Below are 12,499 nucleotides of genomic sequence, written 5' to 3' on the forward strand. Positions count from 1 at the left end.
TATTAGAATAGTAACAGAGATATTCTATACTATTACTGACAAGTTCGGCTTCACCTAGGGGGTTTTAAGTGCATCTGTTAATTTTAAAACTGCAAGATAAACATATTTAATGAAGGCGTCTTTCATATGTTTGTTTTATGATACAACAAATGCAAATATGGATGAGTAAATTAACTCTTGCGTACAAACAAACATTCTGGAATAAGAGACAGTGACATGAGACAGATCCCTGCAGGTTCTGCAGTGTCTGCGGCCATCAGGGGCAGAGGCCAAGTGCATGACATGTCGTAGCTGTTTGCTGGCAGGTGCCGCTGCCGGGGTAACTCGGCACTAATCCACGGCTGATCAGCAGTGGAAAGAGTTCAAACTGACCCAAGACAAACTGGGGCACCTGCCTGCACTCACACCACACTAATGTGAGACCCCAACAAAGATACTTTGATTTCATGCCTGGACTTTCCCCCCCGGATCTCATTATGACAAGGTCACCATGAGGCCATTATTGCTATTGGGAGGGGACGCACAGATGAGACAACGAACCTCAGATGTACAGAGAAGAGATCGTGAGACTGGAATTTAAATCATTCCTATAAGACAAGTGAAAATCTGTGCATTCATCAGTTCAAATTCAGCTGTAGATATCATATCAGTCTAACTGTATCTCCTATATTATGAGGCTTTGTGGGGAAAAAAACATGTTGCATAAGCTGTGGTGTATTATTCATATTATGTTGTGAATGATTTATACTATAAAATAAAAAAAATGTGTTCAAGTCCTGGGTGCAAGGGTATAAAAATACCAGAAATAAACAAAATGTAGTTTAACGAGGCATAACATCTTTATTGTTATACACATAACTTGATCTCCAAAGACTTTGCACAAATCAGTGGGGCAACATGAACCTTGAGATATCAAAAGTCTCCTGCAGTTCCTCGTTATGTCCTAAAATACTCAAACAAGTACATCTGTCTTTCATATCCCCAAATGGTACATACAGTACAACCAATTAGAAATAAAGATTTTTTTTTTTCCACCTTCAGACATTATCATATGTGCATCACGTTACCAATTACAAACAAAATTATATTCATTGTCAAAATACAGGTGTGCAAATTGTTAGAAAAATACCAACTCATACCAGATTCTGGATTGTGCTCTGTAAAAATCCTTACAAATAGTATATAATAATCTATATATAAACGTCTCCAACATGCAATGTTGCATTTCAGAAAAATATCCCATACACAGGCTGTTCAGTGAAACCCTCTGACACTCCAGTCCTCACCATGCTTATGTGAAGACAGAGTAAACAAAGAAAAAGAGGGCAAAGAAGGGCAAATCATTTCATGTTTAGTCACTTTATTTTCTTGGTCTGCTTTTACTGTAAATATTTTTTTAGCAGTTTTCTATAAGTTATAAGGACACATTGCCAACACCCAACCGGCATTCCATAAATGTAATGTGCTGCTTATATTGTGACAGAAAATCTACTGTAGTCATGTCGTACTGCAGCAAACAAATCCATAGACGTATTAAAGCCCTTTTTTTTTTTTTTTTTTGTTAATGATGATTAGCGTTCACAAACACATCATTTGTACAATGTAACGTATAAATAATTTATCTCGGTTGTCGATGACAGCTCACGCCAACCATATAAATAACCACTTTTAAATCAAAGAAATTCATGCCATACCCGCCACAAAGACTACAAACAGCTACGATGAAGCAAGTTAAAGGCATGACTGAGGAGATGACAGCAGTCAAGTGTCCCCCTCACACAACAAAGTTAAGACAAGGATGGCGTCCCTTTTCCTTCCCCCCCGTTTCCTCATCTTTATCCGAGGTAAACAGTAGTACTGTTAAAGACTTTTTAAAGGCATTTTCTCCTTACCCGCGCCCCCCACCCCCCCGAGGCCTCAACCTGAATATAACTTAAACCATCCACAAGACTATTCCAGACCAGTCTCATAAGCATGTAAGCACTTCTAGAAGCAGCTGCATGAAATGAATTTTTGCATTTTAAAAGTATACTAAAAGAATGAAAGCAAAGAACAGAATGAAAGAATTCAAGGCATGAAATAATCACCCTTCTATTTTAATAAATAACAGACATAAGACATTTGCTACTTCAGTCTCAACCTCCCCTTTAAACACAATGCCAGCTGGTAATCAACACCTTCTCCAGCCAAGCATATTCAAATTGTTGAGAGTTTGACTAAATAAATGGAACATAGGATTTTTATAATAGTACAACCCCATTTTGGCAAAAAATATAGTAGCTTTCCTTTGAAATAGACATATTGCACGTTCAGGAACATGTGTAATGTGTAATGTCACGTTACATCTCACTTGGTTAGAAATGAGTAAAATTTGAAAAAACGAAAGGGAAAACAAATTCATTTACTCATTCCAAGATGAGAAATTTCCTTTTCAACTACAAGCGTATGACTGCAGGTAACCAACAATCAGAGAACCACAGTGAACAAGAGAGCTACAGTAGAACAGAAAACAAAAACAAATGTTAAAACTGTACCATGCATGGGGAGTGTTTCAAAGCAGTGTATCCTGGGTAACAATAGACTGCGCTTGAGAAAGCAGGGGTAGTATTTGGGTTAACTGAGTAAGACTGGCTAGTGACCGTGCTAGCACTGACTGCTGGCAACGGCCATGCCCAGTTTCTCATTGCAAGAGGGGTGTGAAGCCCAGAAAATGCTCCGCACACCCGAGCACGCTCCCGCTGCGAATGTCCTCATTGCCTACCCGGTCGCCAGGCTCACATCTCCCCATCAAAACGTCAGATGGCAAAATAGAAAGGCAGCTGTTTGCTCCCGTCATCTAAAAGTGCATCTCACTCTTCTCCTCCAACAAAGTCCGCCAGCCCACCGCTATCTCTGCCAAGGCAGTGGACTTCGGAGACCAGTGCTTGGATCAGCACCCGAGTGGGTTTCAATTACTTCTTTTTTTTCTGACCGTGTACGTTTGGTTGCATGTTTAAACTTTTTTTTTTTTTTTTTTTTTTTCTCAATCTCACTAGACACAACATTTCACCTCAGCTTTTACAGAAGCCAAAGTAGTGCTAATACACGGGGCTGGCCCTTTAAGAAGACCCATAACAGGTTGGTGTTAGTGATGCCTTCCTTGAGATTCTCTTCGGTGTCACGCTGATTCCCAAACACCTATGGCCACCCCCGTGTCTCACTGGCGCCATTTTCATTTTTCCAGGCCGGTGATGCAACTGTGCCAGTTGCCATGGCTTCACTGCAACATAAAAAGATTGTTTGGATTTAATTGGCTGCCTTACACATTTCACACACACACACACACACACACACTAGGCAAACAAGACAGGCAGCTTAGTCTTTAAAAAAAATAAAGGAACTTACCAGAGAAACAGCATCATCATGTCAGAAAATGGACAAATATAATTGCAAGGCCAATATTCAACAGCATTACCATAGCAACAAGGATCGAGTTAGGACCCTGCAAAAAAATGATGATAAAGATCAGATATCACATAACAATCCATAACAACATCAGCTCTGCTGCCAGTGTCTCATATCATCATTTTTGGAAACCAGTGAGATTAAATGAGAAATAAATTAGTAATATTATTATTGATTAGATTGATTTTGTCTCTTCTTTTCCTTTTACTTACTCTTTCTTCTGCATTCTCTGCAATCTCCATACTGGCTTTCTTTGTGTCTGCGAGGCTCTTTGGCTTTAGGGAATCCTGCTTCCTGAGTTTCTGGTCGCCCTTGCTCTCCCGTATGGAGGCTGGCTTAGGAGTGGGGGTGCTAAAGGACCTGGGGGGTTGTGGGGGCATGCGTGCCAAGGCCAGGGCACTAGGCTCTTCCTCTGGATCCTCCTCTGGGTCTGGGGGTAGAGGGATCTTTGTTGGGGTCTTGACGTAGTAACTGTGGTACTGGGTGTGGAGCTGACCGTTGACTGGAACTGCAGGAGGATGCGGAGGAGGAGCAGAGGTTTGGGTAGGCTGCTGAATCTTAGACGGTTTAGGTGGAGCCTCGACGTGCACATGAGAGCTTTTGGGGCCATCAGTGACGGGCAGCCTCTCTTCTTTACTGGGCTTTCTGTTAGATCGCTCGTCCTTGCTGGTCTTATGACTTGGCTTCTCTTCTTTGCCTGAATGTTTTTCCTCTTTACTGGTTTTGCGGTTGTTGCTGTTGGAGACCTGACCTTTCTTCTTGCTGGAGTGGGGCGAGGGGGGAGATGTGGCCACAGGACTGGTCACAGGGGAGTGGGGGGGAGTCGTACCTTTGCGGTAAAAGTGAGGAGAACCTCTCGGGGAGCTGTCCTTCTTTTCGACAGGAACCTCTTTAATCTCCACAGGCTCCTTAAACTGTTGTTTTATGTAGTCAGGTCCTGCAGGAGACACAGAGGTCAAACATGTAAACATCAAAGAGAATCCACACTTTTTTTCCGCCTGTGCATTTGGTTTATTTATATTTTGGTTTATTTGATTTGTTGCCGAAAACGCCTGATACACTTTAATGCCTGTGGTGTATGTAAAATATAAGCCAACTCTCTTGGCTCAGAGTATGAGCTAGTCTGACTCTTTCCAAAAGTAACAAAACCTGCCATTTATCTTAACTCTGAAGCTTAATAATTAACATGCCACAACATAGTATGTATTGAAATGTAAAAAATGAAAGTCATTGAACTAGAAAACTTTGGAAAAGGTAAGACTGAACCCGTGTTAGACTGGAAGTACAAGTGTTTTGCTGAACCATTCATTTACTCCTGCTTCCAATTTATCTCCAAAGCAGACTAAATTATTTATTATATATGAAATCAGCACTATTTATGTTAATTAAATGAGGTATGTGGTAATTTGTCATTTCTGGAAGTCACATTAAAGATCCAGGAATGTGCTCTGTTTAGTTACCTTTGCACAGAGAGAGAGTCTTACTGTTTCCTGCAGTTTTCAGTCTCTATGCAAAACTAAATGTCCCCTGGTTTTTTTTTTTTGTCTAATGCTTGGGCGAAAACAAGACATGCGCTATTTTTTCAAATCTCTTTTGAATTTGAAAAATAGCCCCTGGAAATGCCTTCAAAATATTGGCATGCGTTGAGAAAAATTCATGCTTCGCTGTGTAACTCAGCATGAGATGCACAAGCTGCACCTGCTTCGCTCACACATACAGTAGACTAACTGCACCACCAACATTCAAATTCCCTTCATGTGAAGTTCATGCTCAGTTCAATGATGACAAGGGATGTGGAACTCTGAGGAAAAAAAAAAAACATGCTAATGATATTCTGAAATGTCTTATCCAGCCGCTGACACCACAGACGCCTGTTTAGAGGAGCTAGATTTAAACTAAATCTGTCCCGAAGCATAGTTACTTATAATGAAATATTCATGAATCAACATTATACATGCAATCACACTGCAAAGACTGAGGGAGGAAGGGAGTCGGAGAGAAATAGACTGATTAATGCAGTGTCACATACACCATTTCAAAAAGGAAGCCACCTCTGAAGGCTCGTCACCGTTCAGCGTTCGACCAACATGTCTGCACAGCTGAAAAGTCAAACTAAGGGACGCTGATGGTCTTACTCTCCATCAGATGTTTAAAGACCGTAGTTACATGGTTTGATTTTTCATTATGGACATTAGGTCCTCTAATGTGTGAGCAATGGACCCTGAATTTGAATGTAAATGTCATTTTCTTTTTGCATGCAACAATTGTGCTCAATTGTTCTGCACCAAATTAATATTTATTGGCGACATCGGGCTCTTTGTTTGCTTGTTTTTGTTTTACTTTGCCTAAATTAGACGGTGTCAGAGTGACAAAGACCGGGACAATGCCGATTTGTTTGTCTGGCATGAGCAGAAAGAGATCCTCTGCATTTTGATTTGGCCAATTTGAATGACAGAAAAAAAACAACGATGGAGACAATATATTTTACATGTTGCTGGATTTCTCCCATTTCTGCCTATTCTCCTACAGAATAAGGTCATCTTGCTCTTATCCACTCATGTAGCTTTGATAGAGTTATTGCTTAGAAAGAAAGTTCTTCTGTAAGATCAGTCCAAAGGCTTTGCAGGGCGTCTCTTATAATAAGCACACTTTGATTTTTTTTTAATATTGGTTTCATACTTATCATAGGAACAATTATGCAAACATTAAATCCAGAGTACGAGTACATCCAATCGACATCAATGTAAACAGCCTTGCCATGTAATCTTTTGGGTCTCAGGACGAGTAAGCCCAAAGTACTTTTCAGCTGCGTGGCATTCCTAAATTGTTTCATAACGGCAACAACCTATAAGACCCACTACAAAGAGATGAGGGGGACATTTGAACATCTGCGGCGGCTTAATGTATCTGCCGAGCTTAATTTCACACCATAACTCAATAAGAGTTAGGGCTTCATGGGTGGGCCAGAGCAGTTTCACGTCGTTTGGGGACAGATTCCTGTGACGTGGTTCCAGGGCATTTTCTGAATGGTTCCTCTCTGCACAAAAACACCAGTTGTCACTCAATCACACCGAACGTCAACGGCATCTCTGCACACACACGTTCAATCCAGCAAAATCGCAGTCGAAAGTGCCTCGTCGTGGCAGCGTGTACTCGTAACACACTAGTTCAACACATTTTAGCATGTGTGGATCAATTTGGGTAGAGTGAGTGAAGATTTATTATCTATAATCTACTGAGGAATCCTCTAAGGTCAGCTGGAACATGCACTGGGGACTAAATTACCCCAATGGCTGTGGTGTTTCTTTCATCTTAACACTGAGTCTGCAACCCTCCAAAGAGGGTCACTAAAATAGGCCAAGGATAGTATTAGTCATGACCAAGACAGAAATACTCGACGCACAAACCCAAAATTACAAATCTGAATTTCAGCAATTAGTTTAATCTTGTTTCGTTGTTATGTTAACGTATCGAGATGCTCATTCTGAACCCAAGAAGGTGAGTTGTAATTTAATATCATTGTTTCATTGAGATTATCAAAATACTAGCTTTTGTTTAAGCTGCAGGTTGCCAGGTTCTGCTCCAGTGCACTCCCAGCCCCTCACCCCAACTAACTTTATTTATGATAAACAGCAGTAACAAGAGGGGAGCTATATTATTTTGTGTACGCATGTGTGCATTGAGAGGGAAAGTACAGTAGGTGTGGTCATCACAGCCTATTCAGCCTCATAATCTACAGTTCTGAGCCACAAAGTTCAAAAGACATTCAACATCTTCAGCCCAATCGGGAAATAACGTTTTCTTCGCCATCTGAATCTGGTTTTTCATGATAAGCTGACAATCAAACACTGACCCAAGGCTGCCACTACTCTGTGATTGATGACAGGTCTTGTCTGCCACCTTGGCTTTACATCCTTGTCAGAATCTCAGAGCAGTTAACAGGGACATACAGTAAATATAGCTATATTTCCTTTGGCAAGGAAACCATGTAATAAATCACGTCTTCAGTGAGTGGTACTGAAAAAAAAGGAATTTTTTTTTCTGGTTTCTTGTCTTTGCTTACAATGCAATCGGCGGTGTTTTATTTATTTATACTCGAGTATTCTCTGTTCAGTGTGGGCTGTGGTCCCAGCGTGTTGTCTATACACATTTGTATTTAAGATCCGTGACTTAATTTGTAGATTTTTAGATTTGCTTTTCTCTCCTCCTACTCACACTGGCAGATGGGTGGGGGTGGTGGCATTGGCAGGACGCAAATGTGGTCGCCCAGATTACATCTACGAGTGTAGCACGCACATATACATTTGCACTAACACACAAACAAAGCCATGCAAATGAAACATGGCCCCCATTGTCTTTGGGCTTTATTTATCAGTGGCTGCATGCAAAGACGAACGTGGAAGGCGTCACGTTCGCGCCACATGAAACAAACGGCATACACCACAGAGTTTGTGTACATTGTCCTCCACAAATATTTCATATTTAATGGATATATGTGGGAATAAGTACCATGTATTAAACTAAATGGTTTTTTTGTGTGTGTGTGTGTGTGTGTGTGTCTATTGATCTGCTTATTTCCTCTCACAAGTACCACATTCTCTCAGATCTTCATGCAGTGAGGCACTACACGCTACTTTTGTTCTTCTATAATAAATCATTACATCAATCTATGGGTTACTTTTGAAATGTAGGACAGTTAAACAAGCTTTTGGAATCTATCTTGAAAGAGGACGTGTTGTCGCTGTTGTTCTGGGTGTTTTACAGCATCCATAAAAGGGAAGAGACTCTGTTTAGCATTTAATTAACATGTTTAATATTCTGTATCCTTGAAAGTTTTTTTTTTTTAAACTTTAAAGCAAAACTTTTTTCTTCTGTTGAATTAATGGCTTGTAATGCACTCCTTGACTCCTCCTGCTGCTGTGAATATAAAGCAACACCTGCTTGAGTCTTGCTTTCAGCTCTGACAGGTCCAAGCATTTATGGCTCCACCTGGTCTCAGTGTACCTTGACTGGGTCAAACAGGGTGGGGCAGGATCTCTTCCCACCCCCCCCCACCCCCCTTTCCTAGTCACCGACTGAAGGGACAGCTGCTCTCCCCGACAGTCCCACTGAGCGTGAGTCTGAGCTCCTCTCAGTGTGTAAGGATTTCAGCTATGTCTCCATTAGACCCCAGTGAGCACACATCAGCACCAAATATAGCCCAATTAACGTCATGGACACAGGCCCCGCCCACCTTACACTCACCACTCCCCCTCCAGAGTGCTGTGTGTGTGAACCAATCATAAAGGTCAGGGTCCTGTTCCCTGTGACCCCCTCGTTTTCTTTTGAAGTGTGGACTCCCAATCTGGCCGATAATCTGCTATGAGTCTGAAATGCCAATTACAAACAACAAGGGGTTTAGACTCCTGGTTGTTACCCGGGAGAAATTATTAGAAGAGAATATTTCCGTTGTCTTCGTGAATGGCAATCTTGTCAAGAAGTTGCAAATAGGGGAAACTGTTTACACTTAAACATGACATAACCTGCCCCAGGACAAACCGTGAACCAGCAATAAACACTGGAGGTAGGCCGTCCCTGATTCCCCTCTTACTGTATGTCCTGGGACTTTCATAAACTAAAAATAAAAATCATGTATGGTACATGTTATGGAAAACAGATTCGGTTTATTACAGGTGCCTGTCCGGCTCACCTCGGCTTACCGCACTTGTGCTGACATAACTTAACGTTTAACGCCGCGGCTCAGATGTCACCCTGCGCTGCACATTGTAATGACATCGTCCGCTCTTTCATTCATGATCTGACTTAAAAGGCAAGAACACTCTCCACACAGACTTGTGGGTCTGTAGATCGTCCCGGCCTGCCAAGCATGACCACTGTTTTCCACAACACAAACAAGCTGCAGGATGTCTCTGGGCCAGGCGGACCATTTCTGTGGCTTAGTAGAGGGACATGCTTGAATGGGGTCCCATTGTCAATCTATTTGTCACCCACTCTTCTGTGGTGGCCTTTGGCAAGGGCCCAAGGTCGATTAGCTCATAGGCCTAAATATACTACGCATAGTTAAAGAAGAAAGGCCTTTATACATCTTAAACTGCAAATATAAAATTATACAACTTAGCAAATTCCAGCATCTTTCAGTATAATAAAAGCGTTGAAGAATGTTAAAAAAAGAGCCAATGACCAATCAAAAACAACAATCTTAATAGTCACTGCAACCCTGAGACCTTGAGCTCCACCTTTGACCCTGCCTGTAGTGCTGCTTGTTTAAAAAGAAAAGATCTCACACTATTTATGCTCATCTTGTAAAACTCAGCTGAGCTAGTAAATGAACTAAACAGAGTTGAGCTGACAACCTACGCTGTGACCTGCAGTAGAGTATGGCAGAGTGCCTGTTAAACCTTCAGGCAGCAGAAAGCTGAGAGAACGGCTTGGTTGTCAGGAGCGGGGAGCCGTTAGAGGGTTTGTTTTACCACCGCTCATTTACCTGTGAGACATTTCTACAGGTTTGATACAAACACAAAAGAACAAAATTTAAAAATACATTTGCTTTCATTTTTGGCCGAGTTTCTGGTTGCAGATTTTAGCGAGTATCTCAGAGCTGTTACAACAGGCCTTTGAGAGCAAAGACAAGGCTCCCATCCAGAATACAGAAGTCCGCGTCCAGCAGGCTCTGCTTTGTCTCAGGACAAACACAGTCCTCCATTGTGGTGTTAGAAATCATCCTCAATACCTCTAGTCTTCAGTTACAGTCCTGGAACACAAAAACCCTCGGCTTTTGTACACCCAGAACAAGCTCATTACGGAGTCAGACACTGCCCGAGTAAACATCCCTAAAACTGTGAAAACATCATTATTCAATCCTAAAACTGGTTGAACAATATCCGACAGCCTGTTTTAAATGGGCAGATTGGTTGCTCGAGGATGCTGCAGCTAAAAAAAGGAACGGTGAAGGTGAGGGGAGGGGGGTGAGTTTAGACAAGCATGGCTGAATAAACGTGGCACTGTTAGGTTAGTGAGCCACTTGTGTAAAAGCCTCCCTAAAGGCCTCCTAGAAAAGTCTTAGCAATGGCTGCAACTTCATCTTCTGGGTCAGTCATGCCTACAATGTCTGAAAACCTTGTCTATAAGCATGCACGCATGTATAACCTCGTCAAACATGCATGCAAATGTAGCCACTTAAAATAGTCAAAGTATTGTGTTTCACCAAGTGCAGTGAGCCGACCTCCTCGGCCCTTCAGTGCACCTGCAGTCTCAGTCAGTGGGGGAAATAAAAAAAGAAAGAATGACATTTCAGCGACTTGCTGAGCACATAGAGCTTGTCCTTAAAGGTTACCTGGTTGGTAGAAGTTGGGGGAGAGCTCCCTGGCAACCGTCCTGGCAATTTCAGAGTCGTGCACGGCAGAGATAGCGGCCTGCTCTGCAGCCTCACTCTTTGTCCGGGCATGGGCCGTTCTGGAGAAACACAAAGAAGAATAGATGAAAGTTTAAGAGAAATTAAACACAACGTTTGGCTAAAGAAGGTGTGTTAAAAAATAAACACACACAAAAATCTATATTTAAAATTGTACATAACTCAAAGTCTGAGTGTTGGCCAGCAATCCATGACACTTCACTAAACATTAGAAAAGTCACTCAGCCTGTCACTGTCACTTTGGGCTAATGCAACACCTCCCCGTGTGCTTCTATCTCAAATCCAAATCCCGATTTTGCAAATGGAACGCAGCCACATCCAAGCAAGACTTTAATCCAGTCTGGTGCGATGCACTGCTGCTAGTCCACAAGCAAGCAGTAAAAACAACAAATGATCTGAGTAAAAATATAGAAATGTGATTTTCTTTGCACAAGTAGAACAATAAAGTAAAACTAGATGGAGCATTAATACATGGCACCATCAAAATATTAATTATATGAGGACGACATGATATAAAATGTTTACAACATGTACTTATGAGTATTTTCATTATTGATTTTGTCCAGAAACCCCCCCAAAAAATCAACAATCAACTATAATAACCAATGACTGTTAATCTCTAGTAAATATGTGTATCATGTCATCAGAGAAGATAACTGATATAAAAAAAAATTAAACTTACTAAAAAATAAACTTACTTTATAAGGGTTTTCAAGTCATTATTCTATGACCAGTGAACAAAAAGAAAAACAAATGCCTAAGAAAAGCCCGCCATCACATCCGCTAAACATGAACGAATGCTCAAGGACAAAAAAAAACAATGCAGAAGAGTAATGTGTTTTGGGATCAATGTGAGCTTAGCATTAGCCGTGAGAGGTATTATTGATGCCTACAATGGCGAGACAGAAAGAGGTTGGGGGATGACCCGCTTCACAAATCTCCACCACCAGGAAACATGGACGTGCTAACATACAAACACCGAGACCTGTGACCTGCAGGAGAACACGCATGCAGTCAAAGCACAGAGGATGGAGGAAGTTGAAGCACCTGTTTTCTTGTTTTTTTTTAAAAAACACAAAAAAACGAATTATGCAACAATATTACATCATCATTTAAAGCCTGTGGATTAGTCTCTTAACGTATGACATTAAGTGGAGCTCTGACAGCAAATGCTCAAGCGGTATATGACAACATGTAACGCATGAATCCAGATGTCACAGTAAGTATTGACAGCTGTGCCTCATGTCCTGCCTAACCTCACTCATCCACCTCCCTCTTACCCTTCTTTCTTTCAATCATTGCTCCATTTTTTTTTTCTAATCCTTGTGGTTATTGACACTGCATCCTCTCATCCCCCAGCCTCTCCACGTCTTTCCTCACGCACTCTGTCCGTCTGTCCAAATGACCCCTGCAAACATGTCTCAGACTACTTCTCTGTCCTTGGACCGCTCACTGCCTCTGTTTTTTAAAGGCTGCATGGGACAGTGAGATATTAAAATGCATGAGGTGCCATATGCTGGCAGGAGAGATGGACCATTTCCTCTCCAGAAATAAGTCCCCGCATCAACCGCAGACAGAGGACACAGTCAGACTGTGTTTAGGGACAGCACAGCTTCTGGGAGACACTGACCAGCTGCAGATTTG

General features: G+C 41.7%; 1 protein-coding gene across 1 annotated transcript in view; it reads right to left on the minus strand.

The window, feature by feature from the left end:
* Positions 1 to 815: 815 nt before the first annotated feature.
* jph1a (junctophilin 1a) overlaps positions 816 to 12,499 on the minus strand; it is a 29,857-nt gene continuing 18,173 nt past the window's right edge. The window contains exons 4-7 of the mRNA XM_058636986.1: positions 10,778 to 10,896; positions 3,657 to 4,381; positions 3,385 to 3,481; positions 816 to 3,259 (exon numbers count right to left, since the gene is read on the minus strand). Coding sequence (XP_058492969.1) covers positions 3,401 to 3,481; positions 3,657 to 4,381; positions 10,778 to 10,896 — 925 coding nt within the window. The 3' untranslated portion in view covers positions 816 to 3,259; positions 3,385 to 3,400. The remainder of the gene's footprint in view (positions 3,260 to 3,384; positions 3,482 to 3,656; positions 4,382 to 10,777; positions 10,897 to 12,499) is intronic.

The sequence above is a fragment of the Solea solea genome, chromosome 1 (assembly GCF_958295425.1).
Source record: "Solea solea chromosome 1, fSolSol10.1, whole genome shotgun sequence".
NCBI classification, from domain to species: Eukaryota; Metazoa; Chordata; class Actinopteri; order Pleuronectiformes; family Soleidae; genus Solea; species Solea solea.